This window comes from Rana temporaria, chromosome 2 (genome assembly GCF_905171775.1).
Source record: "Rana temporaria chromosome 2, aRanTem1.1, whole genome shotgun sequence".
In the NCBI taxonomy this organism is placed as follows: domain Eukaryota; kingdom Metazoa; phylum Chordata; class Amphibia; order Anura; family Ranidae; genus Rana; species Rana temporaria.
In genome coordinates, this window is record NC_053490.1 from 69324430 (window position 1) to 69349312 (window position 24883).

Consider the following 24883-nt stretch of genomic DNA (forward strand, 5'->3'; position numbering starts at 1 on the left):
AATGGCACAGTGAGGCATGCAATGGCGCAGTGATGCATGCAACGGCACAGTGAGGCATGCAACGGCACAGTGAGATTTGAAAAAAGCTGAATAAAGCCTGTTCCTGTCAGTGGTTGTTCCTGTCAGCGGTTGTTCCGGCTACCCCTCAGCTTCCAGACAGACTAGTCGGAAGGGGGTTGTCATATACAGCGAGTATATCCCAAAACCAACATTTTAGCTGGAAATTTAGGGGGTCATCTTATACACCCAGTCGCCTTATACGCTGGCAAATACGGTATATATTGTACTATATGGTTCAATATGAAGCTTAGACCCACGTAAGAATGTATGTGCCATAATTGGCCGATGCCTAAGAAAACTGGAAATCACTGCAAGCACCACTACTCCAGTGATCTCCATTAGCTTCCGGGTCTCATGCCGGGCGGCTGCCCTGCTGCATTGTAAAACAGGAGGTCACACTCTCGGCACAGGCACTATTCAGAGAATGCTTTACATTTTAATGTATACAAAGAGTTTTTTAATTGGATGAGGTGGAAAGGTGGGTCGGTAACAACAATCTCTACCTGATCCAATTAACCACTTAAGCCCCGGACCTTTAGGCAGCTACCGTAAATGCCCAGGCCAGGTTTTGCGATTAGGCACTGCGTCGCTTTAACAGACAATTGCGCGGTCGTGCGACGTGGCTCCCAAACAAAATTGGCGTATTTTTTCCCCCACAAATAGAGCTTTCTTTTGGTGGTATTTGATCACCTCTGCGGTTTTTATTTTTTGTGCTATAAACAAAAATAGAGCGAAATTTTGAAAAAAATGCAATATTTTTTACTTTTTGCTATAATAAATATCCCCCAAAAACATATATATAAAAAAAAAATTCCTCAGTTTAGGCCGATACGTATTCTTCTACCTATTTTTGGTAAAAAAAAAAAAAATCGCAATAAGCGTTTATCGATTGGTTTGCGCAAAATTTAAAGTGTTTACAAAATAGGGGATAGTTTTATTATTATTTTTTACTACTAATGGCGGCGATCAGCGATTTTTTTCGTGACTGCGACATTATGGCAGACACTTCGGACAATTTTGACACATTTTTGGGACCATTGTCATTTTCACAGCAAAAAATGCATTTAAATTGCATTGTTTATTGTGAAAATGACAGTTGCAGTTTGGGAGTTAACCACAGGGGGCGCTGAAGGAGTTAGGGTTCACCTAGTGTGTGTTTACAACTGTAGGGGGGTGTGGCTATAGGTCTGACATCATCGATCCAGTCTCCCTATAAAAGGGATGACTCGATCGATGCAGCCGCCACAGTGAAGCACGGGGAAGCCGTGTTTACATACGGCTCTCCCCGTTCTTCAGCTCCGGGAAGCGATCGCGAGGGGGCAGCTAGAAACGAATAGCCGCGCCCTCGTCCCGGATCGCTCCCCACGGGTTACCGACCGCCGCATGTACCGGGGGGGTCCCGATCGGACCCCCGACCCGCAGAAAGGCGGGGACGTACATGTACGCCCATATGCCTGTACGTGCCATTCTGTGGACGTACATATATATGCGGCGGGCGTTAACCGGTTAAGGAACATTTTGCATGCATGAAGAAAATGCAATGTGTTCTTTGAATGGCACCCATACTGTGGTGAACAAGGCCCGCAAGGCTGAAACACGTTTACATTTGCTGTCTGTCTTTTATGGAGAATCAAGCAAGAAGTTGCGGACCATTTTATCTCATGAAAGCTAGTGGACACCCCCGTGGTAGCGGTGCCCATTACAGTGTTTTCCAGATTCTGCAGGGACCCCTCAGGTATGGTACGTACCTTACATGCTCCCATTGGTCCAAGCTGGACCAATTTAACAATGCAATAATTGCCATACCCAAGCTTTAAATTTTAATTATCTGCAATGACTCAAAAAGTCCAACCTCTGTACTGCCATTCTCAGCTCCACTCATCTGGAGCAGTCAGGGCTGGAAAGGGTGTCACAGTAAGGCTGGCCATAGCCGGCTAATTTCTTTTCAATCAGCCAGCCAGTCAGTATATGAAATGCAGCCTTACCAGTGCCAATGAAATGAAGTGCCAATGAAATGAAGCCTTGCCAGTGTCAATGAAATGAAGCCTTACCAGTGCCAATGAAATGCAGCCTTACCAGTGCCAATGAAATGCAGCCTCACCAGTGCCAATGAAATGCAGCCTGATCACACAGAGCTCTGTCTTCGATTCGAATATCCCAGCGGCTCTGTGTATGTAAATACTCTAAAATAGGCGGATCAAATTTATGTAGTAAAAGATTCAAAAGTGTCTCTAGCAGACATCCCAACCTGCAAAAATTCATTCCAGGGAGGTGGCAAACTCATTCCAGGGAGGTTCCGCACCAACTCCCCCTCACCCCACCAATTTAACACAACTAGAGGGTGATCAAATCCTCTAGTGGAAACAGTATACTTCTTCTGGGAGATATTAACCACTTCCATACCAGGTACTTACGCACCTTCCCGCCCAAGCCAATTTTCAGCTTTCAGCACTGTCGCACTTTGAATGGCAATTGCGCGGTCATGCTACACTGTACCCAAACAAAATTGGCGTCCTTTTTTCCCCACAAATAGAGCTTTCTTTTGGTGGTATTTGATCACCACTGCGATTTTTTTTTTTGCGCAACAACTAAAAAAAGGCTGAAAATTTGGAAAAAAAATTACATTTTTATTTTTTTCTGTTAATTTTTTTGTAAATAAGTTTTCTCTTTCAATTACGGGCACTGATATGGCGGCACTAATGGGCACCGATGAGATGGCACTGATGGACATCGATGAGGTAGTACTGACGGGCACAGATGAGGTGCGGCACTGATGGGCACACATAGGCGGCACTGATGGGCACACATAGGCGGCACTGATGGGCACACATAGGCGGCACTGATGGGCACACATAGGCGGCACTGATGGGCACACATAGGCGGCACTGATGGGCACACATAGGCGGCACTGGGCACTCATAGGTGGCACAGATGGGCACTCATGGGCGGCACTGATGGATACTTATGGGTGGCACAGATGGGCACTGATAGGTGGGCACTGGGCATGGATGGGCACTGTGGGGTGGCGCTGATGGACACTGGGGTGGCGCTGATGGACACTGGGGTGGCAGCACTGATTTTTGACAGGTTGCCAGTCAGTGCCCATTTGTGGGCACTGACTGGCATCTTTTTTCTAATGCTTTTTTTTTATATTTTTTTTTTTTTTTTTTTGCTGGCATTTTTTTTTTCCCCACCCTGGTGCTCCAGGGTGGGCATCCCTGGTGGTCCAGTGTGGCGATCCGAGGGGGGGCTGCGCTGATAAACAATCAGCGCGAACCCCCCCTGTCAGGAGAGCCGCCGATCGGCTCTCCTCTACTCGCGTCTGTCAGACGCGAGTGAGGAAGAGCCATCAACGGCTCTTCCTGTTTACATCGTGATCAGCCGTGGTTGGACACGGCTGATCACGTGGTAAAGAGTCTCCGCCGGAGGCTCTTTACCGAGATCGGAGATGCAGGGTGTCAGACTGACACCCCGCATCACCGATCGCCGCGATGCGCGCCCCCACGGGCGCGCGCGGCATGAAATCCTGCAGGACGTTCTAGAACGTCCTGTCAGGATTTCATAACCACTTCCCGGACGTAAATCGGCCATAGGCCGGGCGGGAAGTGGTTAAAGGAACACTCTAACCACTTCAGTGATTTGAAGTCGTCACGGTGCTAAGAGTCAGTATGTGAAATGCAGTCTGATCAGTTCCAATGAAATGCAGCCTTATCAGTGCCCTCAAAATGCAGCCTGATCAGTGCCCATGAAATGCAGCCTGATCAGTGCCCATGAAATGCAGCCTGATCAGTGCCCATGAAATGCAGCCTGATCAGTGCCCATGAAATACAGCCTGATCAGTTGCCCATGAAATACAGCCTAATCAGTGCCCATGAAATTTAGCCTGATCAGTGCCCATCTGTAGCCTTACCATGGCTAATCATTGCAGCCTGATCAGTGCCCATCTGCAGCCTCGCTATTGCCCATCTTCAGCCTTGACATTGATCATCATTGCAGCCTGATCAGTGCCCATCTGCAGCCTCGCTATTGCCCACCTGCAGCCTTGCCATTGATCATCATTGCAGCGTGATCATTGCCCATCTGCAGGCTCACCTTTGCACATCACTGCAGCCCAATCAGTGCCCATCTGCAGTCTCGCCATTGCCCATCATTGCAGCCTGATCAGTGCCCATCTGCAGCCTTGCTCATCACTGCAGCCTGATCAGTGCCCATCTGCAGCCTTGGCATTGCTGGAATAGAGAGAGCCGGATCTCCTGTGTACTCGGCTCGGTGTCACACCCAGTCCCGCCCCTTATGATGGACACAACACCGGTCCAATACCAGGACGTCAAAGCTAGGAGCCCTCCAGGGGGCGGGACTGGGCTTGACTGCGAGCCGAGTACACTAGAGATTCGACTCTGTCTATTTCAGTGGCGCTTGTTCCCTCCTTCCCCTTGGAGGCAGCCTATATTGGCGTCTAACACGCACATGCGATTTTCCCCCTATTAAAAATATTTACACAAATGTGAGGGGTGTACTCATTTTTGTGAGATACTGTGTAATATATATATATATATATATATATATACACACATACACACACACACACACACACACACACCCATACATACTGTGGCCCGGATTCACATACATCGGCGCATATTTATGCCACCGTAGCGTATCTTATATACGCTACGCCGACGCAGCGCAGAGAGGCAAGCACAGTATTCACAAAGCACTTGCTCCCAAATCTGTGCTGGGTTTCGAAGGCGTAAGTCGTCGTAAGTGGAAGTGGGCGTGAGCCATGCAAATGATGGGCGGAGTGCCAGACAGATGTGTATAACAAACGGCGCATGCCAGTGCGCATGCTCAGAATCACGTCAGAACTACTCCCTAAGATACGTCGGATCACTGCCTACGGTGTGAACGTAACCTACGCCTAGTCATATTCACGTCCTACGTAAAATACGTCGGCTTGTGTTCCCTGGCGCAGCCATTTGCATTGATGCTGCTGAGTTACACCTCCTTTATGGGGCATAACTTTACGCCGGACGTATGACTTTATGCGCACTGCGTCGGACGGACGTACGTACGTTCGTGAATCGGCGTATCTACCTCATTTTCATATGTGAATAGAAAATCAATGCGAGCGCCAAATACGTCCAGCGTAAATATGCGCCCACTCTACGCCGGCGTAGGCAAGTTACGTCGGTCGGAAGAAGCCTATTTTCAGGCGTATCTCAGTTTCAGAGTACGGCGCATAGATACGACGGCACATATTTGCACTTATGCGGTGTATCTGGAGATACGTCGGCGTAAGTGCTTTGTGAATCCGGGCCTGTATATTTATATATATTTTTTATCAACTAACAAATTGAAAAGTAAATGAACACAAGAAAAATCCAAATCAAATATATAACCTTTGGCTTCATAACAGCATTCATCTAGGTACACGTATGCCCCGTACACACGATCACTTTTCGGCATGAAAAAAGATGACATTTTTCTTCATGAAAAAAAACGAAATTTTTCCAACTTCATCATTAAAAATGATGTTGCCCACACACCATCGTTTTTGGAAAATGATGAACAAAGCGCGGTGACGTGCAACACGTACGACGGCACTCTGAAGGGGAAGTTCTATTCGCCTTGGGGCTGCTTTTAGCCGATTCCTTGTTAGTAAAAGACGATTCGCGCTTTTCTATCTGTTACAGCGTGATGAATGTGCTTACTCCATTATGAACGGTAGTTTTACCAGAACGAGCGCTCCCGTCTCATAACTCGCTTCTGAGCATGCGCGGGTTTAAAACGTCGTTTTAGCCCACACACGATCATTTTTTACAACACAAAAAAACGATATAAAAAATTAAAGCATGTCCGAATTTTTTTTTTTGTCGTTTTTCAGAAGACGGAAAACGATGTGAAGCCCACACACGATCATTTTAAATGACGTTTTTAAAAATGTCATTTTATTTCATGCCAAAAAACGCCCGTGTGTACGCGGCATTACACTCAGTATTTGAAGGAACTTGGCAGGTAGGTTGTTCCAAACATCTTGGAGAACTAACCACTAATCTCCTGTGGCTGTAGACTGCCTCAAATCCTTCTGTCTCCTCATTCATCCCAGACAGACTCCACGATGGTGAGATCAGGACTCTGTGGAGGCCAAACCATCACTTCCAGAACTTATGGTTCTTCTTACACAGAAGATAGGGCCAGATTCACAAAAGAGATACGACGGCGTATCTCCTGATACGCCGTCGTATCTCTGAGATACGCTTGTCGTATCTATGCGGCTGATTCATAGAATCAGTTCCGCATAGATAGCCCTAAGATCCGTCGGGTGTAAGTGACTTACACCGTCGGATCTTAGGCTGCAATTCCAGGCCCGGCGGCTAGGTAGCGATTCCATTGCGGTCGGCGTAGAATATGCAAATGACTAGTTACGCCGATTCACGAACGTCCGCTTTGCCCGTCGCTCTAAATTTACGTCGTTTCCATAGAGATACGCGGCGTAAAACTAAGGGTGCCCTCTAGGTGGCCTAGCCAATGTTAAGTATGGCCGTCGTTCCCGCGTCGAAATTTTACATTTCACGTCGTTTGCGTAAGTCATCCGTGAATGGCGCTGGACGCCATTTACGTTAACGTTGAAACCAATGATGTCCTTGCGACGTCATTTAGCGCAATGCACGTCGGGAAATTTTAGGGACGGAGCATGCGCAGTACGTTCGGTGCGGGAACGCGCCTAATTTAAATGCTCCCCGCCCCATTTGAATTAGGCGGGCTTGCGCCAAGCGGATTTACGCTACGCCGCCGCAAGTTTACACGTAAGTGCTTTGTTAATCAGGCACTTACGCTGTAAACTTGCGGTGGTGTAACGTAAATGGGATACGTTATACCGCCGCAGCGTAACGCATTTGTATGTGAATCTGGCCCATAGTTCTTAATTTACTGTTCGCTCACTTTGCATTTTGATACATTTAAACTATTAACACTTCTATTTCTACATTGGTTTTTAATGAAGCGGTGAATATTTGGTGAATGTCACATCCACTGCTTTATAAATAAAAGTGTTTTGTGTTCAGCAGGGTATCTCCACTTTAATTGACCAAGCAAAGAATTTATGATACAATGATTGGGCCATTGAATGTTAGATCAAAAGAATGTTTTGATTTATTTTTTTCTACTCATCTATGGCCAGCTTTATAGGAAATGTTGAACTGTGGATCAGAAATAAAGTACACACTGCTGCCATTGCTTGCAAACTGCAAAGGTAATGTAATGTAGATTCAGAAAGCCCGCCGTAAGTTTGTGCGGGCGTAGCGGCCGCCGTAACTTAGTGAGGCTGGGGCTGGATTCACAAAGAACCTACGCCCTAAGTTACGGCGGCGTAGCGTACATCTGTCGGCGTAAGCGCGCCAAATTCAAATTGAGAAGAGGTGGGCGTGTTTTATGTAAATAAAACATGACCCCACGTAAATGACGTCTCTAACGAACGGCGCATGCGCCGTCCGTGAACGTATCCCAGTGCGCATGCTCCTAATCACGTCGCAAATAGTCAATTCTTTCGACGTGAACGTAATTTACGCAAAGCCCTATTCGCGAACGACTTACGCAAACGACGTAAAATTTTCAAAATTCGACACTGGAACGACGTCCATACTTAACATTGGCTATGCCTCATGTAGCAGGAGTAACATTACGCGGGAAAAAGCCTTACGCAAACGACGTAAACAAATCCGCTGGGCGCACGTACGTTTCTGAATCGGCGTATCTAGCTCATTTGCACATTCTACGCTAAAATCGACGGAAGCGCCACCTAGCGGCCAGCGTAAATATGCAGCCTAAGATACGACGGTGTAAGACATTTACGCCAGTCGGATCTTAGCCTAATTTCGGCGTATCTTGCTTTCTGAATACAGAAAGAAGATACGCCGGCGCAGCTTTGAATTTACGCGGCGTATCAATAGATACGCCGACGTAAATTCTTTCAGAATCTAGCCCCTTGTATTATGCCGCGTACACACGGACGTTTTTTTGTCTTGTAAAAAAACGTTGTTTTTTCTCATGAACAAAAAACTACGTTTTTCAAACTTCATTTTAAAAAACGACGTTGCCCACACACCATCGTTTTTTTAAAATGCTCTAGCAAAACGCGGTTACGCACAACACGTACGACGGCACTCTGTTCCATTCAAGCTCGCGTCATAACTTGCTTCTGAGAACGCGCGGGTTTAAAAACGTCGTTTTAGCCTACACACGATCATTTTTTATGACACAAAAAACGACATTTTGAAAAACGACCTAAAAAATTTAAGCAATTTTTTTTGGTCGTTTTTTAGAAGACAAAAAACATCATAAAGCCCACACACGATCATTTTAAATGACGTTTTTTAAAACGTCGTTTTATTTCATCACAAAAAACGACCGTGTGTGCGCGGCATTAGTCTTTATACGGATATTGATGAATTTAATGGTATACTGACCCCTACTGTTTTTTGTGGTATAGCAACCTAAAACAAAAACAACAAAAATGTAGGCATTCGATTGATTGATTCTTTTAAAAACAACAACCAATCAATTCAATCTTGAAATCATGCTATCGTTACTTGATTTTTACGTCAAGACAAGTATTAGAATTCTTTATCATTTTGTTCTGAGGCCTAAATCGGAAGCCTGATTTAGATTTATAAATAGAACAATCAACTTTGTAAAATAAAATAAAAATAAATAAAAATGCATTCTGTGACTGGACATGGAAGACCTGTCATTCAACTGCTCCTCCTCCATTCATAGAACAAATTGTGGGATTGTAGTAAGGCTCTATGAATGGGAGAGGGGAGAAGGGGGCAGGCAAGCGGCAAAACTTTTCTCCATAGCAGCAGCTGCTGTTAACCCTCATGGTGCAATCAATGTCTGGCAATTCCAAGGAGGCACTGAGGGGGACATTTTTAAGAGAAGCGGGGTCTGTGTGTCCCCCATTAATATAGTAAACTTCAGCTTGAAATATAGGGGACACTAATTTTTGTGGCCTGGGGGTTCCCCAAGGAACTCCCTTAATTTGCAGATATTTCCTCTGACTTCCCGTTTAGCTATGGGACAGGAAGTGATGGGAAATCTCTGCAATGGGACACAGATAGCGGGAAAAAAATCTGACAGGGGCTATAACAATGTTTTTCTCGACGCGATTCTTGTCAAGCCTGCCTTGCATACACACGATCGTGATAAAAAATGCTCGAGCAAAGCAAGACGTACAAAACGTACGACGGCACTATAAAGGGGAAGTTCCATTTGGATGGCGCCACCCTTTGGGCTGCTTTTGCTGATTTCGTGTTAGTAAAAATTTGGTGAGAGACGATTCGCGCTTTTCAGTCTGTTACAGCGCGACGAATGTGCTATCTCCATTACAAACGCTAGTTTTACCAGAACGAGTGCTCCCGTCTTATAACTTGCTTCCGAGCATGAGCGTTTTTTTTCCCCCATCGTTAAAGCCTACACATGACCGTTTTTCACGACGTGAAAAACGACAAGAAAAATTAGAGCATGTTCTAAATTTTTAATGCCCATTTTTCATGGCGAGAAAAATGCTCTGGAGCCCACACACGGTCGTTTTTAATGACCAATTTAGAAAGTTAATTTTTCTCGTCATGAAAAACGCTCGTGTGTACGCGGCATTAGGTTTGCCTATAGTTCTACTTTAAGGCTTCATTTCCATGGACGTTTTTACAGCCACTTTGTTTAGCCTTTTTTACAGCTTAAAAACGCCTGTCCATGTTTTTTTTTTGAGCTGGAGCTCAAAAACGCAGCGGTAGCGTTTTTGAGCGTTTTTAACGTCTAGCGTTTTTACAGCTCTAAGGCTGGAGCTTCAGAACGCACTGGTCCTGTTTTTTTTTTTGCAGCTTAAAAACGGCTCAGCCATCTACAGCTAAAAAACGTCATGGTGGGCATGAGGCCATAAACTAACATGGAGAGCCGTTTTTAAGCTGCAAAAAAAGCTCAGAAAAGTGGCTGTACAAACGTCCATGGAAATGAAGCCTTAAAGTAATTTTTTAATTTTTAAAGCAATTTTTGTTTTTAATAAAATAAAAAAAGGAGAAGTTATACAATGATTTTGCACAGAGCTCCCCTCTACCTACGGAGCCACCCATTCAAGAACACAGATTTGGACTGTGTGCATCTATAGACACACACAGCGCCAGTAAACCATGCCCCTGCCCCGTCCTCAGAGAAATTTGACTGAAAGCAGCAGGGGTCAATGGCTCCCGCTGCTGCCAGTGTCTCGTGATATTAAAGCGGGAGTTCACCCAATTCGTATTTTTTTGCTATTTTCCCCTTAGCTTCATGCTCGTTTTGTCTAGGGGAATCGGCTATTTGTTTTAAAATATGATCCGTACTTACCCGTTTTCGAGATGCATCTTCTTCCGTCGCTTCCGGGTATGGGCTGCGGGAATGGGCGTTCCTTCTTAATTGACAGTCTTCCGAGAGGCTTCCGACGGTCGCATCCATCGCGTCACTCGTAGCCGAAAGAAGCCGAACGTCGGTGCGGCTCTATACTGCGCCTGCGCACCGACGTTCGGCTTCTTTCGGAAAATCGTGACGCGATGGATGCGACCGTCGGAAGCCTCTCGGAAGACTGTCAATCAAGAAGGAACGCCCAGTCCCGAAGACCCATACCCGGAAGCGACGGAGAGGATGCATCTCGTAAACGGTAAGTACGGATCATATTTTAAAACAAATAGCCGATTCCCCTAGACAAAACGAGCATGAAGCTAAGGGGAAAATGTGTTCGCGATGGGTGAACCTCCACTTTAAGGAGTGGAGGAGCGGTGCTGTAGTCGGGACAGTGCTAGATTGGTGAGAGGGGTCAGGTACGTGGTTAAGGATGAGGGGTGCAGTTACCGGGGTGGTTTTTACCTTAATGCAGGGAATGTTAGACCTTAGAACCACATTAAACGTAATCTATACAGTTACAAACGGATATATGCAGCATATGACGTGTGTAATATAGTATATATACAGGGCTCAAAATTTCAAGTCCTGAGCTACTAGCCAGGCCTCAAGAGTTACTCGCCATCAGTTGCCCCACCTAATTCATACACTGCCCTGCGCCTAATTGCACCTGTAAACACGCCCTCGTAGATTATCACATGGAATGACAATGTTTTATGCACAATCAAGTTACAAAATTAAATATTACCAACAACAACTTTAACAAAATGGGACAGGGCACTGGGAGCAGACCAGAGGGACAGGGCACTGGGGGAAGACCAGAGGGACAGGGCACTGGGGGAAGACCAGAGGGACAGGGCACCGGGCGAAGACCAGAGGGACAGGGCACTGGGGGAAGACCAGAGGGACAGGGCACTGGGGGAAGACCAGAGGGACAGGGCACTGGGGGAAGACCAGAGGGACAGGGCACTGGGGGAAGACCAGGGGGACAGGGCACTGGGGGAAGACCAGAGGGACAGGGCACCGGGCGAAGACCAGAGGGACAGGGCACTGGGGGAAGACCAGAGGGACAGGGCACTAGAGCTGGGTCTCTTCCCCATTCTCTTGCTGTCTCCTCTACAACTCCCATCCATCCTCTCTCTCTCTCCCATTCATCTCATCATCAGGAGCCTGTGTGTGGGGCTCCTCGCTTGCATGTCCCCACTTCCCCCTTTTATTCAGGCTGGCAGAGAGGAGAGGAGCTGCAGCACAGCGGGAGGGAGTACAATCCAGCGCTGAGATCCACACAACTGCACAGCCATTGACACCATAGCACAGCGCACATTGACAGCGCACAGCACACATTGAGACCAGTCTGTTCACAGTGCTCAGGCTGAACTGTTGGACACTTACATAGAGCACAAGAAGAAGAAAACTGCACAAACTAGAAGGCTGCCGCTGTAATGTCAGGGCAACTTTCAGTGAGCGCTGCACCGGAGTGGTCATTTTCGCAATCCTCCACCTCACTCATTACTTCCTGCTCTCCAGCTACATTGGTCGGGGGAGGGGAGGCAGGCTCAGAGAGGTCATACTGTTAGGTCCCATGGCTTAATGAGAATTGTAAGGAGAGCACCTGTGTACTGCTCTGCCTGTGCGCGGCTCACCAGACTACTTTTTATCGAGCATGCACCTTTCCTCTTCTGCCGCCAATCTCATCGAGACTCTAAGTGTAGGCACAGATTGGAGGGAGATTGGTCATGCAGCCCTGTCATCACTCGCCACCAGCCTAAATCCACTCGCCAAATGCTAGTAGGCGAGTGGAAATTTTGAGGCCTGATATATATATATATATATATACACATACACACACACACACACACTATATATATATATATATATATATATATATATATATATATAATATGTGTGTATTGCAAAAATGCTATGTGTACATGAAAAATCTTGCTTTGCATCATCAGCAGAGCATCAATGGTGTTGTTACAGATCTAAGAAAAAAATCAGCTTTGTCATTATTCAGCTTTACCACATCAAGCAGATCTCTTCTAAAAAGAAACATCAAAGAGGACCCTTTGTTCTCTGGATGAGACTATTATTCTCAATGAAGAGAAGATGACAGAAGGCTAGAACCACCAAAAGACGCTAACCCCATGTAAGTGAAAGTTTCCGGTAGATATCTGGGGTAATGCTGACGCGAAGACAAACGCCCCGTACACACGATCGGTCTGACGAGAGCTTTTGGTCGGGAATCATGACCGTGTGTATGCTCCATCAGACTTTTTCCAATGGAAAAAAAATGCTGAAAAAGATAGAGAGCAGGATCTCTTTTTTCCCCCTCAAGAAAAAAACGGATCGGAATTTCCGATCAAGTGTACAAATCCCAACACGCAAAATTTCGACGCATGATCAGAAGCAAAGAACTGTGGGCCTAATCCTCAAAAACCCGGCGCAACGTAACTTTTGCCATTTAAGTTACACCGCCGCAAAATCTCTACCTAAGTGCCCGATCCACAAAGCACTTACCTAGAAATTTTGAGCGGTGTAACTTAAATCCGTCTGGCGCAAGGCGTTCCTAATTTAATGGGGCGAGTCCCATTTAAATTTGGCGCGCTCCCGCGCCGGACGTACTCGCATGCTCCCGACGTCATTTTCCCGACGTGCTTTGCGCGGTTTTACGTTGCGCCGGGTTTTGAGAATCGCGACGGGCGTAAAAAAAAAAAAAACGAGATGCGGCGAAAAAAAAAAAAAAAAAAAAGACAGCGACGCGGGATAGAAGGGTCTACTTTTACAAGGTGTAAACAGTTTAGGCCTTGTAAAAGCAGCCCTAATATTGCGACGGAAAACTAATACTTACGGAGAAAAAACGAAGCTTAAAAGCTTTGTGGACCTCCGTAAGTGCTAATTTGCATACCCGAAGCGGCATTTCGACGAGAAATGCCCCCAGCGGCGGATGCGGTACTGCATCCTAAGATCCGACAGTGTAAGTCCCTTACACATGTCGGATCTTCTGCCTATCTATGAGAAACTGATTCTGTGGATCAGTTCCATAGATAGAAACAGGGATACGACGGCGTATCCCTTTTGTGGATTACCCCCTTAATTTTCTCGGCTCGTCGTAGTCTTTTACGTTACCGCGTTCTTGGCCATCAAAAGTTCACCGAACTTTTGTGTGACCGTGTGTATGCAAGGCAGGCCTGAGTGGAATTCCGTCGGAAAAAAACATTTGTTTGGGAAAAACGCTTGTGTGTACCGGGCATAAGAATGAAAATTAGTTAAAGGGTCACTAAAGGAATTTTTTTTTTAGCTAAATAGCTTCATTTATCTTACTACAGTCCTGGTTTCATGTCCTCATTGTTCGTTTTTGCTCTGATGTTGCTGCAATTCTGCTCTGTTTTGGACACTTCCTGGTTGTCTGTTTCCTGATCACCACAGTACTGGGAGCTTTTAGTTTCGTTTTCCAAACCATTGCTGCTCTATGGCTCTCTCCAGCACTGGTACAGCATAACATGCAAAAACTAAGCTAGATGCAAAAACAAAACTAAAAAACTGCAGGCACATTATATGATTGATTGAAAAAAAAAAAATCCTTTACAACTCCTTTAAGGGAAACTCCTTTAACCACTTGCTTATTGGGCACATATACCCCCCTCCTGCCCAGGTGAAATTTCAGCTTCCGGCAGTGCGTCGCTTTAACTGATAATTGCGCGGTCGTGCGACGTGGCTCCCAAACAAAATTGACGTCCTTTTGACGTCCTTTTTTCCCCACAAGTAGAGCTTTCTTTTGGTGGTATTTGATCACCTCTGCGGTTTTAATTTTTTGCGCTATAAACAAAAAAGTACGTAAATTTTGAAAAAAAATACAATATTTTTTACTTGTTGCTATAATAAATATCCCAATTTAAAAAAAAAAAAAAAAAAAAATTTCAGTCTAGGCCGATACGTATTCTTCTACATATTTTTGGTAAAAAATAAAAAAACGCAATAAGCGACTGGTTTGCGCAAAAGTTATAGCGCCTACAAAATAAGGGACAGAATTATTATTTTTTTTTTTTATTTTTTTTACTAGTAATGTTGGCGATCTGCGATTTTTATTGGGACGGCGACATTATGGCGGACATATCAGACACTTATGACACATTTTTGGCACCATTCACATTTATACTGCGATCAGTGCTATAAATATACACTAATTACTGTATAAATGTGACTAGCATTGAAGGGGTTAACACTAGGGGGTGAGGAAGGGGTTAAATGTGTACCCTGCATAGTGTTCTAACTGTGAGGGAGGGGGATTGACTGGGGGAGGTGACCGATCTTTGTCCCTATGTACAAGGGACACAGATCGGTCTCCTCTCTCCCCTGACAGCACGCTGTCTCTGTGAGAAGCGGCAATGAGAGATGATCTCATATGTTTACATATGAGATCATCTCTCATTGGCCGCACAGATCGCCTACCAAACGGCCACTTCGATTGGCCATTCACGGCGATCTGTGATTGGCTGTGTCCAAGGGACATGGCCAGCACAGAGTTTCCCCGCTGCGCACTCGGGAGCGTGCGCGGGGAACGAGGAAAGGGGCGGACGTCAATTGACGTCCAGTTGGATTTTCAGGTCCGCGCTGTAGCCGTCATTCGGCTATAGCGCGGGCCTCTAGTGGTTAAGTGACCCTGTAAATTTTTAAAAATGCAGATAAAAAGTCCCTGTAATACAATAGCTTTCATACTTATCTTCTTAGGGCTCTTTGGCATGCACTTTGGCATCACTGAGTCTACATTATTTTATTTTTTTCTTCTTTACGAGCCCACTGTGTAGTGCACAAAAAAAAGTGCACTTAAGCCAGCCAAACATGAATTGAAATTAGGCCAGTTCAGCAGGGACCAGCCAAATTTTGATCCATGTAAAAGCTGAGTGGTTTTACCAAAGTCAATTTACCAATTGCCTTCTGTACAAACGCCTTGTTGGGTTTTTGCCAGTCAGTGAGGGTCACAATGGGCACCCTGACCGGTCTCTGCAGCTACACAGCCCCATACCTAACAAACTGGGCCACTGGATCTGTGTATTCTGACAGCAGGGAAGTCTCACCGCTGTTAGAATACAGTAGCTTAGTGGGAAGGATTCCCCCATCAATCTCAAATGTGTTCAGCCATAAATCATGCTGCCTTAGGGTGCGACATATGATCTCCTCCCTAAGAGGAGGGACCCTTCACTGACCCCCAACTCCAGGGCAAAAGACTCCTGATGGAAGCAAAGCACGCTTAGGACCACCTAACCAAAAGACCTGGCAGACACCACTCCTCATGATCAGCCAAGGGTAACCAAGGAGTTACTCTTGCAACCCTAGGTCACCACTCCCAAAGGAGTGCTTGACACCATGGACTCTGCCAGACAAGGCCAGAGGTAGCACAGTGTGAATAAGGAGGCACTGGGCCCCTCAGAATCCTCCACACCACCAGAGAAGTACTCCCGACCTCCGCCTTGCCTAGTAGGTGCCTAATACAATTTCCGTTCAACATGGAAGATCCCTCATGATCCCCGTCTTACCAGCAGGAAAACCAGATGGGAGCCACTCAGAGTCAGGGCAGTGCAGGGAGCATGAAAGGAACAGCCTTCAGGGAAGACTCGGAGTTGGGGGGTGGAGTCGGGGGCGGAGCTTAGGTGCGAGGAGGAATCCTCTTTCGGCTCGCTCTGAATGCTGGGGCTCCACTCTCCTCCTCGTAGTGACGTCCCTGGTTGTTAGACGCCAGGCACCAGTTGTTTTGGCAGTGAGCCAGGCAGCATCTGGGGGTGAAATGAAGCGGTCTCGGACAGAACTAGCACAGTGAGCAGTGAGGGACAGCGGCAATGCGGCTGTATTGTCCCAGAATGAAGGTGCCCGGGATGTGGGACAGACCTCCCACAGCGGGACTTTCACGGGCAATCCAGGGTGGTTGGGAGGTATGCTATACAGCCAGCCATCCCAGCCGTAAGGCCAGAATGACAGCGGAGCACCCTTACCGGACACTGATAAGAACAGACACTACATTTGATCTTAGCCAAAAGTTTAAGGAGCAAGTCTACATCCATAGCAGTGACACAGGGGTAGGAAAATGGAACAACTGCAGGGGGACATAGGCACCTCACACTTTTCAAATGCTGAAGAGCATTATGGAGGCTGCAATACTGGAACAGTATATATATATATATATATATATCTTTTAGTAGTGGTGTCTTTATATGAATTAGTCATTACTTATGATTGCATAGCTCCCAACTGTCCCTGATTTCGAGGGACTGTCCCTCATTCCTCCTCAGAAGCCGGCTGAAGAAATGGAGCACAAGATTATGGCTGCTACTGCGGCCATGAGCGGGAAAAACAAGAATGAATCTCTGGACAGCCGCACTCTTGAACAATCGTTGCTTTTATTTAAAACAGGAACAGCACTACAAGTCACAGCAATCGAACCTCGGACAGCTAACGCGTTTCACATTATAGCTAGCGTTTAGTCATAGCTGGCTCTCTTTCCTACTGCAGCCATGAGCTTGTGCTTAACCCTTCATTATCTGAATGTACGATGTACATCTAAACAGCTGAATTTGTTAAAGTGTTAATTTACCAAAGAAAGAAGCTGATATTTGGAAGAGAATTCCAGCAGAAGTTGTTCTTCGGCCCTCAGCTCATCAAACATGCTTGGGACAAACAGAGATACTTAAAACAAAAATGGGGCAGATTTGATGGACCCATTAGTCTTTTTCTGCCATCACTATTCTAGGTTTCATATCCATAGCTGACCTGTATAGACTGAGGTTCCTCTGTATGCAGGATGAGGCCTCAAGTGGTCTTTAGCCACACAGCAGCAGAAGAGATTAATAAGCCCCCAGCAAACTGAAATACCCCATAACAGCAGGGAAATGTGCTAATCAGTCTGATGCACTGTCTAACCACAGGGGGAGAGACAAGACCTGCAAGTGTTATACATCTGCAGGAGAGAAAAATTTGGTGCCACGCAGGGCTGTGCAAATCTTAGGACTGGATGGACAGGCATACATATCCTGTGACATAATGTTTTGTTTATTTTATTCATTTATTTTATTATATACCGTGTTTCCCCAAAAATAAGACCTAGTGTTATTTTCCAGGAGAGCCGCAATATAAGCCCTACCCCGAAAATAAGCCCTAGTTTAAAATGCTTGTAAAATCCCATAATCCACTCTATTACAGTATTACATAATGTACAATGTGTGTGTTTCTGTAATATAATTGCAGGTCACAGAAGAGCAGAGCGGCGCTATAATGAAGGTATTTGCCACAATTATAACTCGGTTCACACTGGGGATTCCTGACAGGCAGGGAGGGAAAGGGGGAGAGAAGACAGCACATTACATGGCAAGACCTACCCTGAAAATAAGCCCTACTGAGTCTTTTGTTGCCAAAATTACCAAAATTATTTCAGGGAAACACGGTATTTGTAATTTTTTACATTTATAATATTTGTTATTACTATTTATATATAGTTTTATTATTTGATGTTTTATTTTTTTGTGTCTGGTTCACATTCATGTTTGATTTACATGCAGTTCTGTGTGGTGCCTTTTTAGGTCTGTACCATACTAAAAGTAGTACACACACTACTTTTGGGAACTCACTGTAGCCTGCGTTTGTGGTGTCATTAAAGCGGAACTTCAGTCATGTTTTCAACTTTACTCTGGCCTTGTTGTTTTAACTTTGGATATTAAAACATTTTTTTTTTTGCCAGTAAATATCATATACAGCTCACTTCTTGTTTCTTGTCTGGTCATTAGCCTAGGCTTATGACATCATGCACAGCTCTCTCTCTCTCTCTCACTCTAGTGAGAGTTTGCCAGGAAGGGAGGGGGATGAGTCATAAGAGGGCCAATGAGACCTGCAGAGCTGGTGGTGTGTCTGTGTAATTCCAGCTGCCCACAGTTAATATGGATACAGCCAGACTCAGTGGAGGGAGATTTCTGCAGCATATTTGGCAAGTACAGAATCACAATATATATAAAATAATATGCAAAGTGGTTGGAGGGAAGCTTCAGAATGGCTAAAGAGGCTTTTATTACAAATTATGTAAGCAGACTGCAGTTCCTCTTTAACTTAATATTAACACCCACTGCAGATCGCAACACCCACTGCAGGTTTTCCACAGTCTCCTGGTGTTAACTGGCCCTTATGCGTTATGCTTCCATTTCTGTATTTTACCTGTGCATCATGATTTACTATAGCCTGGAGTTGGGCATTACCTAGGCCACCTACTGGTCAAGTATGGAATGGAATTTTATATCCTATTGTAAGCATTTCTTTCTTTTATTCTTTATCACCTCTTGATATTATCTCTGTGGTAGAGCTGCACAATTAATCATTAAAAAAATCGTGATCTCGATTCAACCCAGTTTACGCTCTCTAATGCAAAGTTTACTGATTCTTTTATATAACAAGTGGAGAGACTTTATCTGCTCACTCAGCTGTCAAAAGAAAATATCCGGGCAGTCTGCCAAGTTCTTAACAGGCAGCATTGTAACTAAGCTTCCTTCTTAGATCAAAAGGGATAAACTTCTGTGTGTAAAGAAAACATAAGTTTGTAACAAACATGAAACATTTTAACTAACTTCCTTCTTAGGCCTCGTACACACGACAGAGTTTCTCGGCAGAATTCACCGAGAAACTCGGTCAAAACCCGGATTCTGCCGAGAATCTCTGTCGTGTGTACACTTTTGGCTCGATGGAGCCGCCGAGGAGCTCGTCGAGAAAATAGAGAACATGTTCTCTATTTTCTCGTTGTTCTATGGGAGAAGGCGGCCCGCCGAGCTCCTCGGCGGCTTCATCCCAAAACTCGACGAGGAACTCGACGTGCCAAGCACGTCGAGTTTCTCTGTCGTGTGTACGAGGCCTCAGAGCAAACTTCTGTGTGTAAATGCAGGAAGTTTAACCATTTAAAGTCCAAGGGGCAGACCCACAAAGAGAGTACGCCGGCGTATCTACTGATACGCCGGCGTACTTTCAAATTTCCTGCGTCGTATCTTTGTTTTGAATCCTCAAAACAAGATACAACGGCATCTGGGTTAGATCCGACAGGCGTACGTCTTCGTACGCCTTCGGATCTTAGATGCAATTCTTCGGCGTCCGCTGGGTGGCGTTCCCGTAGTTTTCCGTGTCGAGTATGCAAATTAGGTATTTCCGACGATCCACGAACGTACGTGCGGCCGTCGCATTCTTTTACATCATCTCTAGTCGGCTTTTCTCGGCGTATAGTTAAAGCTGCTATCTGGTGGCGTACGCAATGTTAAGTATGGCCGTCGTTCCCAGGTATAATTAAAAAAATAAAAATGTTGTTTGCGTAAGTCGCCCGTGAATCGGGCTGGACGTAATTTACGTCAATCCACGTCAATCCTTGCGACGTCATTTAGCGCAATGCACGGCGGGACATTTAGGGACGGTGCATGTGCAGTTCGTTCGGCACGGGGACGCGCTTCATTTAAATGAAACACGCCCCCTACTCGCCGCATTTGAATTGCGCGTCATTACGCCGCGAGAGATAGACTACGCTGCCGTAACTTACGGCGCGAATTCTTTGTGGATTCGAAGCTTCAAAAAGTAAGTTACAGCGGCGTATGCAATTCTACGAGGATCTGCCCCCAAATCTTTATCTGATACTTGTTTCTTAATTTAAAATCAATATTTTTTGCTAGAAAATTACTTTGAACCCCCAAACATTATATATATTTTAGCAGAGACCCTAGGGAATAAAATGGCAATTACTACAATATTTTATGTCACACTGTATTTTCCCAGTGGTCTTTCAAATGCATTTTTTTTTTTAAATACACTTCAATGAAAAAAACAAAAAAAACGGTAAAGTTAGCCCAATTTATTTTGTTTTAATATGAAAGATGATGTTACTCCGTGAGAATCGTGATCTATCTTCTAAGCAAAAAAAACATGGTTCTCATTTTAGCCAGATCATGCAGCTCTTCTCTGTGGTGCTCAGTGCACCTACCTATTCCAGAAATCACGCGGGTACATTGTTAGGTGAAGAGAAGACACTTTGTAAGTCTGCCAGCCTCAGTCTTACCTTGCTTCTGTACAGGTGAGGTGGCGGCTTTGTCCTGGATTTTTCTGTGTGCCGCTCTTCATATTTACTGAGTAACCCGACTTCCTCCTCCTCATCCGCCAGAAAAGTCCTCCTGGACATATTTTATCTAAAAGACAATGCAAATAACGTGGATAAGGACTGGTAAATAATTTCTTGCATGTGTCCACTGACACCCGCTAGCATCCGATCCAGGCTGCTAAAAACACACGCTACCCATCCATCCGGCGGATCGGATTGGATGACAGTCGGATGGAATTGGATAGGCAGTTTGTTTCCATCTGACCACCTCATAGAGAAATACTGTTCTGCATAGCGGAGCGGACATGGACCTGTCATCCGCCATTTCTGCCAGCATTCAAGAAATATATATATTTTTGTACATGTGGACTTTTGCATGATTATATATATTATAGTAAAAAGGCTTGATTTAAATCAACACAATTTAAAGTGGAGGTTCACCCAAAAAGTAAATTTTTAACAATAGATTGATGCTCATTTTGTCAAGGGGAATCGGGTGTTTTTTTTTTAAATCGAAGCAGTACTTACCGTTTTAGAGAGCCGCTTCCGGGTATGGGCTGCGGGACTGGGCGTTCCTATTTTGATTGACAGTCTTCCGACAGGCTTCCGACGGTCGCATACATCGCGTCACGATTTTCCGAAAGTAGCCGAACGTCGGTGCGCAGGCGCCGTATAGAGCCGCACCGACGTTCGGCTTCTTTCGGCTACTGGTGAAGCGATGGATGCGACCGTCAGGAAGCCTGTCGGAAAGCTGTCAATCAAAATAGGAACGCCCGCTCCCGAAGACCATACTTTCGGAAAATCGTGATGCGATGTATGCGACCATCGGAAGCCTGTTAATCAAATAGGAACGCCCAGTCCCGCAGCCCATACCCGGAAGCGGCGGAGAAGATCGCTCTCTAAAATGGTAAGTACTGCTTTGATTGTAAAAAAAACACCCGATTCCCCTTGACAAAACACGCCTCAATCTAATGTTGAAAAAAAAGGTTTTTGGGTGAACCTCCACTTTAAGTAGTTGCCTGGCACTCGGCCCATCACTTGCATGGGGTCACGCCTCATTTGCATTGCTCACGCCCACTTGCACTTACGACGACTTACGCTTTCCAAACCCAGCGTAGATTTGGGAGCAAGTGTTTGTGAATACTGTGCTTGCCTCTCTGCGCTGCGTCAGCGTAGCGTATATATTCGATACGCTACGCCGGCATAAATATGCGCCGATGTATGTGAATCCGGGCCTAACTTTAGATAGATTTTTTACTCCAAAAGCATTATATTAAAATAAATTTGATTAAAAAAAAAGAAAAAAAAATATTTAGATTTTTTTTTTTAAATCATCGCCCTGCTATATAGTATGGCCATTCTTATTATTTAATATTATCTATAATCACAGGATTGGACAAAGCCAAGGAGAACCTACTTGCCGTCTCTTTCAGTTTAATTATTAAACTAAAAATCAGTTGGCTAATTCTCCAATCACACGTTTAGCTCCGGCATCCACCTACTACCCAGTTTCATTAAGCATTTGAAATGTATTACAAATATCTGTAAACATTATCAATGGTTGATATATAGATGTAAGGCTAATTGGTGTCATCCATCAATATAAAAATATTCTTAGTAATGTTTGCCGATAAAAAGACACACAGTATAATTATAGGGTTATATATAATATGGGAAATGTCATGACTCACTTTCCATGTGACAAGCTGATTTCAGTGACAAAGTTCCATCATTAAACAACTGCCTAAGCACACAGGGCCAGATCCACAGACAAAGTACGCCGGCGTATCTACTGATACGCCGGCGTACTTTCAAATTTCCCGCGTTGTATCGTTGTTTTGAATCCTAAAAACAAGATACGACGGCTTCTGGGTTAGATCTGACAGGTGTATGTCTTCGTACGCCTTCGGATCTAAGATGCAATACTTCGGCGTCCGCTGGGTGGCGTTTTACGCGTTGGGTATGCAAATTAGCGATTTACGACGATCCACGAACTTACGCGCGGCCGTCGCATTTTCTAACGTCGTCTGTAGTCGGCTTTTTCCGGCGTATAGTTAAAGCTGGTATTTTTCGGCGTATACATAGACTTGCCATGTTAAGTATGGCCGTCGTTCCCACGTCTAAATTTGAAAAAAAAAATTTTGCGTAAGTCGTCCGTGAATAGAGATGGACGTAACTCACGTCTAAGTTAAAAAAATGATGTCCTAGCGACGTCATTTAGCGCAATGCACGCATGCGCAGTTCATTCGGCGCGGGGACGCGCTTCATTTAAATGAAACCCGCCCCCAACCCGCCCAATTTCAAATTAAGAATACATACTTGAATAGGAATTTTTCTTTTTAAACCAGAGTTTAGTGTCATTTAAAGTGGTTGTAAACCCACTTTTTGGACTTCTACCTATAGGTAAGCCTAGAATAATGCTTACCTATAGGTAGTGGAAATATCTCCTAATCGTGCGCCATTTAGGAGATATTTCACTTGTAGTCCGCCGAAAAACCCAACGGCACATGCGCGGGGAAGAGACAAAACGAAGTGCCGTTTCTTCCCTAGCCGGTTAACGGCCGCCACATGTATATGTACGTCCACAGAATGGCACGTACAGGCATATGGGCGTACATGTACGTCCCCGCCTTTCCGCGGGTCGGGGGTCCGATCGGGACCCCCCCCTCTTCATGCGGCGGTCGGAAACCCGCGGGGAGCGATCCGGGACGAGGGCACGGCTATTCGTTTCTAGCCGCCCCCTCGCGATCGCTCCCCGGGGGTGAAGAACGGGGAGAGCCGTATGTAAACACGGCTTTCCCGTGCTTCACTGTGGCGACTGCATCGATCGTGTCATGCCTTTTATAGGGAGACTCGATCGATGACGTCAGACCTACAGCCACACCCCCCTACAGTTGTAAACACACACTAGGTGAACCCTAACTCCTTCAGCGCCCCCTGTGGTTAACTTCCAAACTGCAACTGTCATTTTCACAATAAACAATGGAATTTAAATGCATTTTTTGCTGTGAAAATGACAGTGGTCCCAAAAATGTGTCAAAATTGTCCGAAGTGTCCGCCATAATGTCGCAGTCACAAAAAAAAAAAATCGATGATCGCCGCCATTAGTAGTAAAAAAATTCAAATTATAAAACTATCCCCTATTTTGTAAATGCTATAAATTTTGCGCAAACCAATCGATAAACGCTTATTGCGATTTTTTTTTTTACCAAAAATAGGTATTAGAATACGTATCGGCCTAAACTGAGGGAATTTTTTTTTTTTATATATATATATGTTTTTGGGGGATATTTATTATAGCAAAAAGTAAAAAATATTGCATTTTTTTCTAAATTGTCGCTCTATTTTTGTTTATAGTGCAAAAAATAAAAAACGCGGAGGTGATCAAATACCACCAAAAGAAAGCTCTATTTGTGGGAAAAAAAGGACCCCAATTTTGTTTGGGAGCCACGTCGTACGACCGCGCAATTGTCTGTTAAAGCGACGCAGTGCGGAATCGCAAAACCTGGATCTGTGTCCCTTGTACATAGAGACACAGCATCGGTCACCTCCCCCAGTCACCCCCCTCCCCCACACAGTTAGAACACACCCAGGCTACACATTTAACCCCTTCCTCACCCCCTAGTGTTAACCCCTTCCCTGCCAGTCACATTTATACAGTAATTAGTGCATTTTTATAGCACTGATCGCTGTATAAACGTGAATGGTCCCAAAATTGTGTCAAAAGTGTCCGATACGTCCGTCGCAATATCGCAGTCCCAATAAAAATCGCAGATCGCCGCCATTACTAGTAAAAAAAAAAATAATGAAAAAAAATCATAATTCTGTTCCCCATTTTGTAGGCGCTATAACTTTTGCGCAAACCAGTCGCTTATTGCCATTTTTTTTTTTTTTACAAAAATACGTCGAAAAATACGTATCGGCCTTAACTGAGAAAAAAAATATTTTTTTTAAAAAAAAATTGGGATATTTATTATAGCAACAAGCAAAAAAAATATATATTTTTTTTAAATTGTCGCTCTTTTTTTGTTTATAGCGCAAAAAATAAAAACCGCAGAGGTGATCAAATACCACCAAAATAAAGCTCTATTTGTGGGGAAAAAAGGACGTCAATTTTGTTTGGGAGCCACGTCGCACGACCGCGCAAATGTCAGTTAAAGCGACGCAGTGCCGGAAGCTGAAATTTCGCCTGGGAACGAAGTGGGTTTATGTGCCCAGTAAGCAAGTGGTTAAAAGAAACAATATTTTTTACTCAGTAGCAAAATACAAATTGATGTTATTTTCTGTTTG

General features: G+C 44.9%; 1 protein-coding gene across 1 annotated transcript in view; it reads right to left on the reverse strand.

Annotated features, from left to right (window-relative positions):
• ATP7B (ATPase copper transporting beta) overlaps window positions 1–24883 on the reverse strand; it is a 156305-nt gene that overhangs the window by 107271 nt on the left and 24151 nt on the right. The window contains exon 2 of the mRNA XM_040340335.1: window positions 20555–20681. Coding sequence (XP_040196269.1) covers window positions 20555–20674 — 120 coding nt within the window. The 5' untranslated portion in view covers window positions 20675–20681. The remainder of the gene's footprint in view (window positions 1–20554; window positions 20682–24883) is intronic.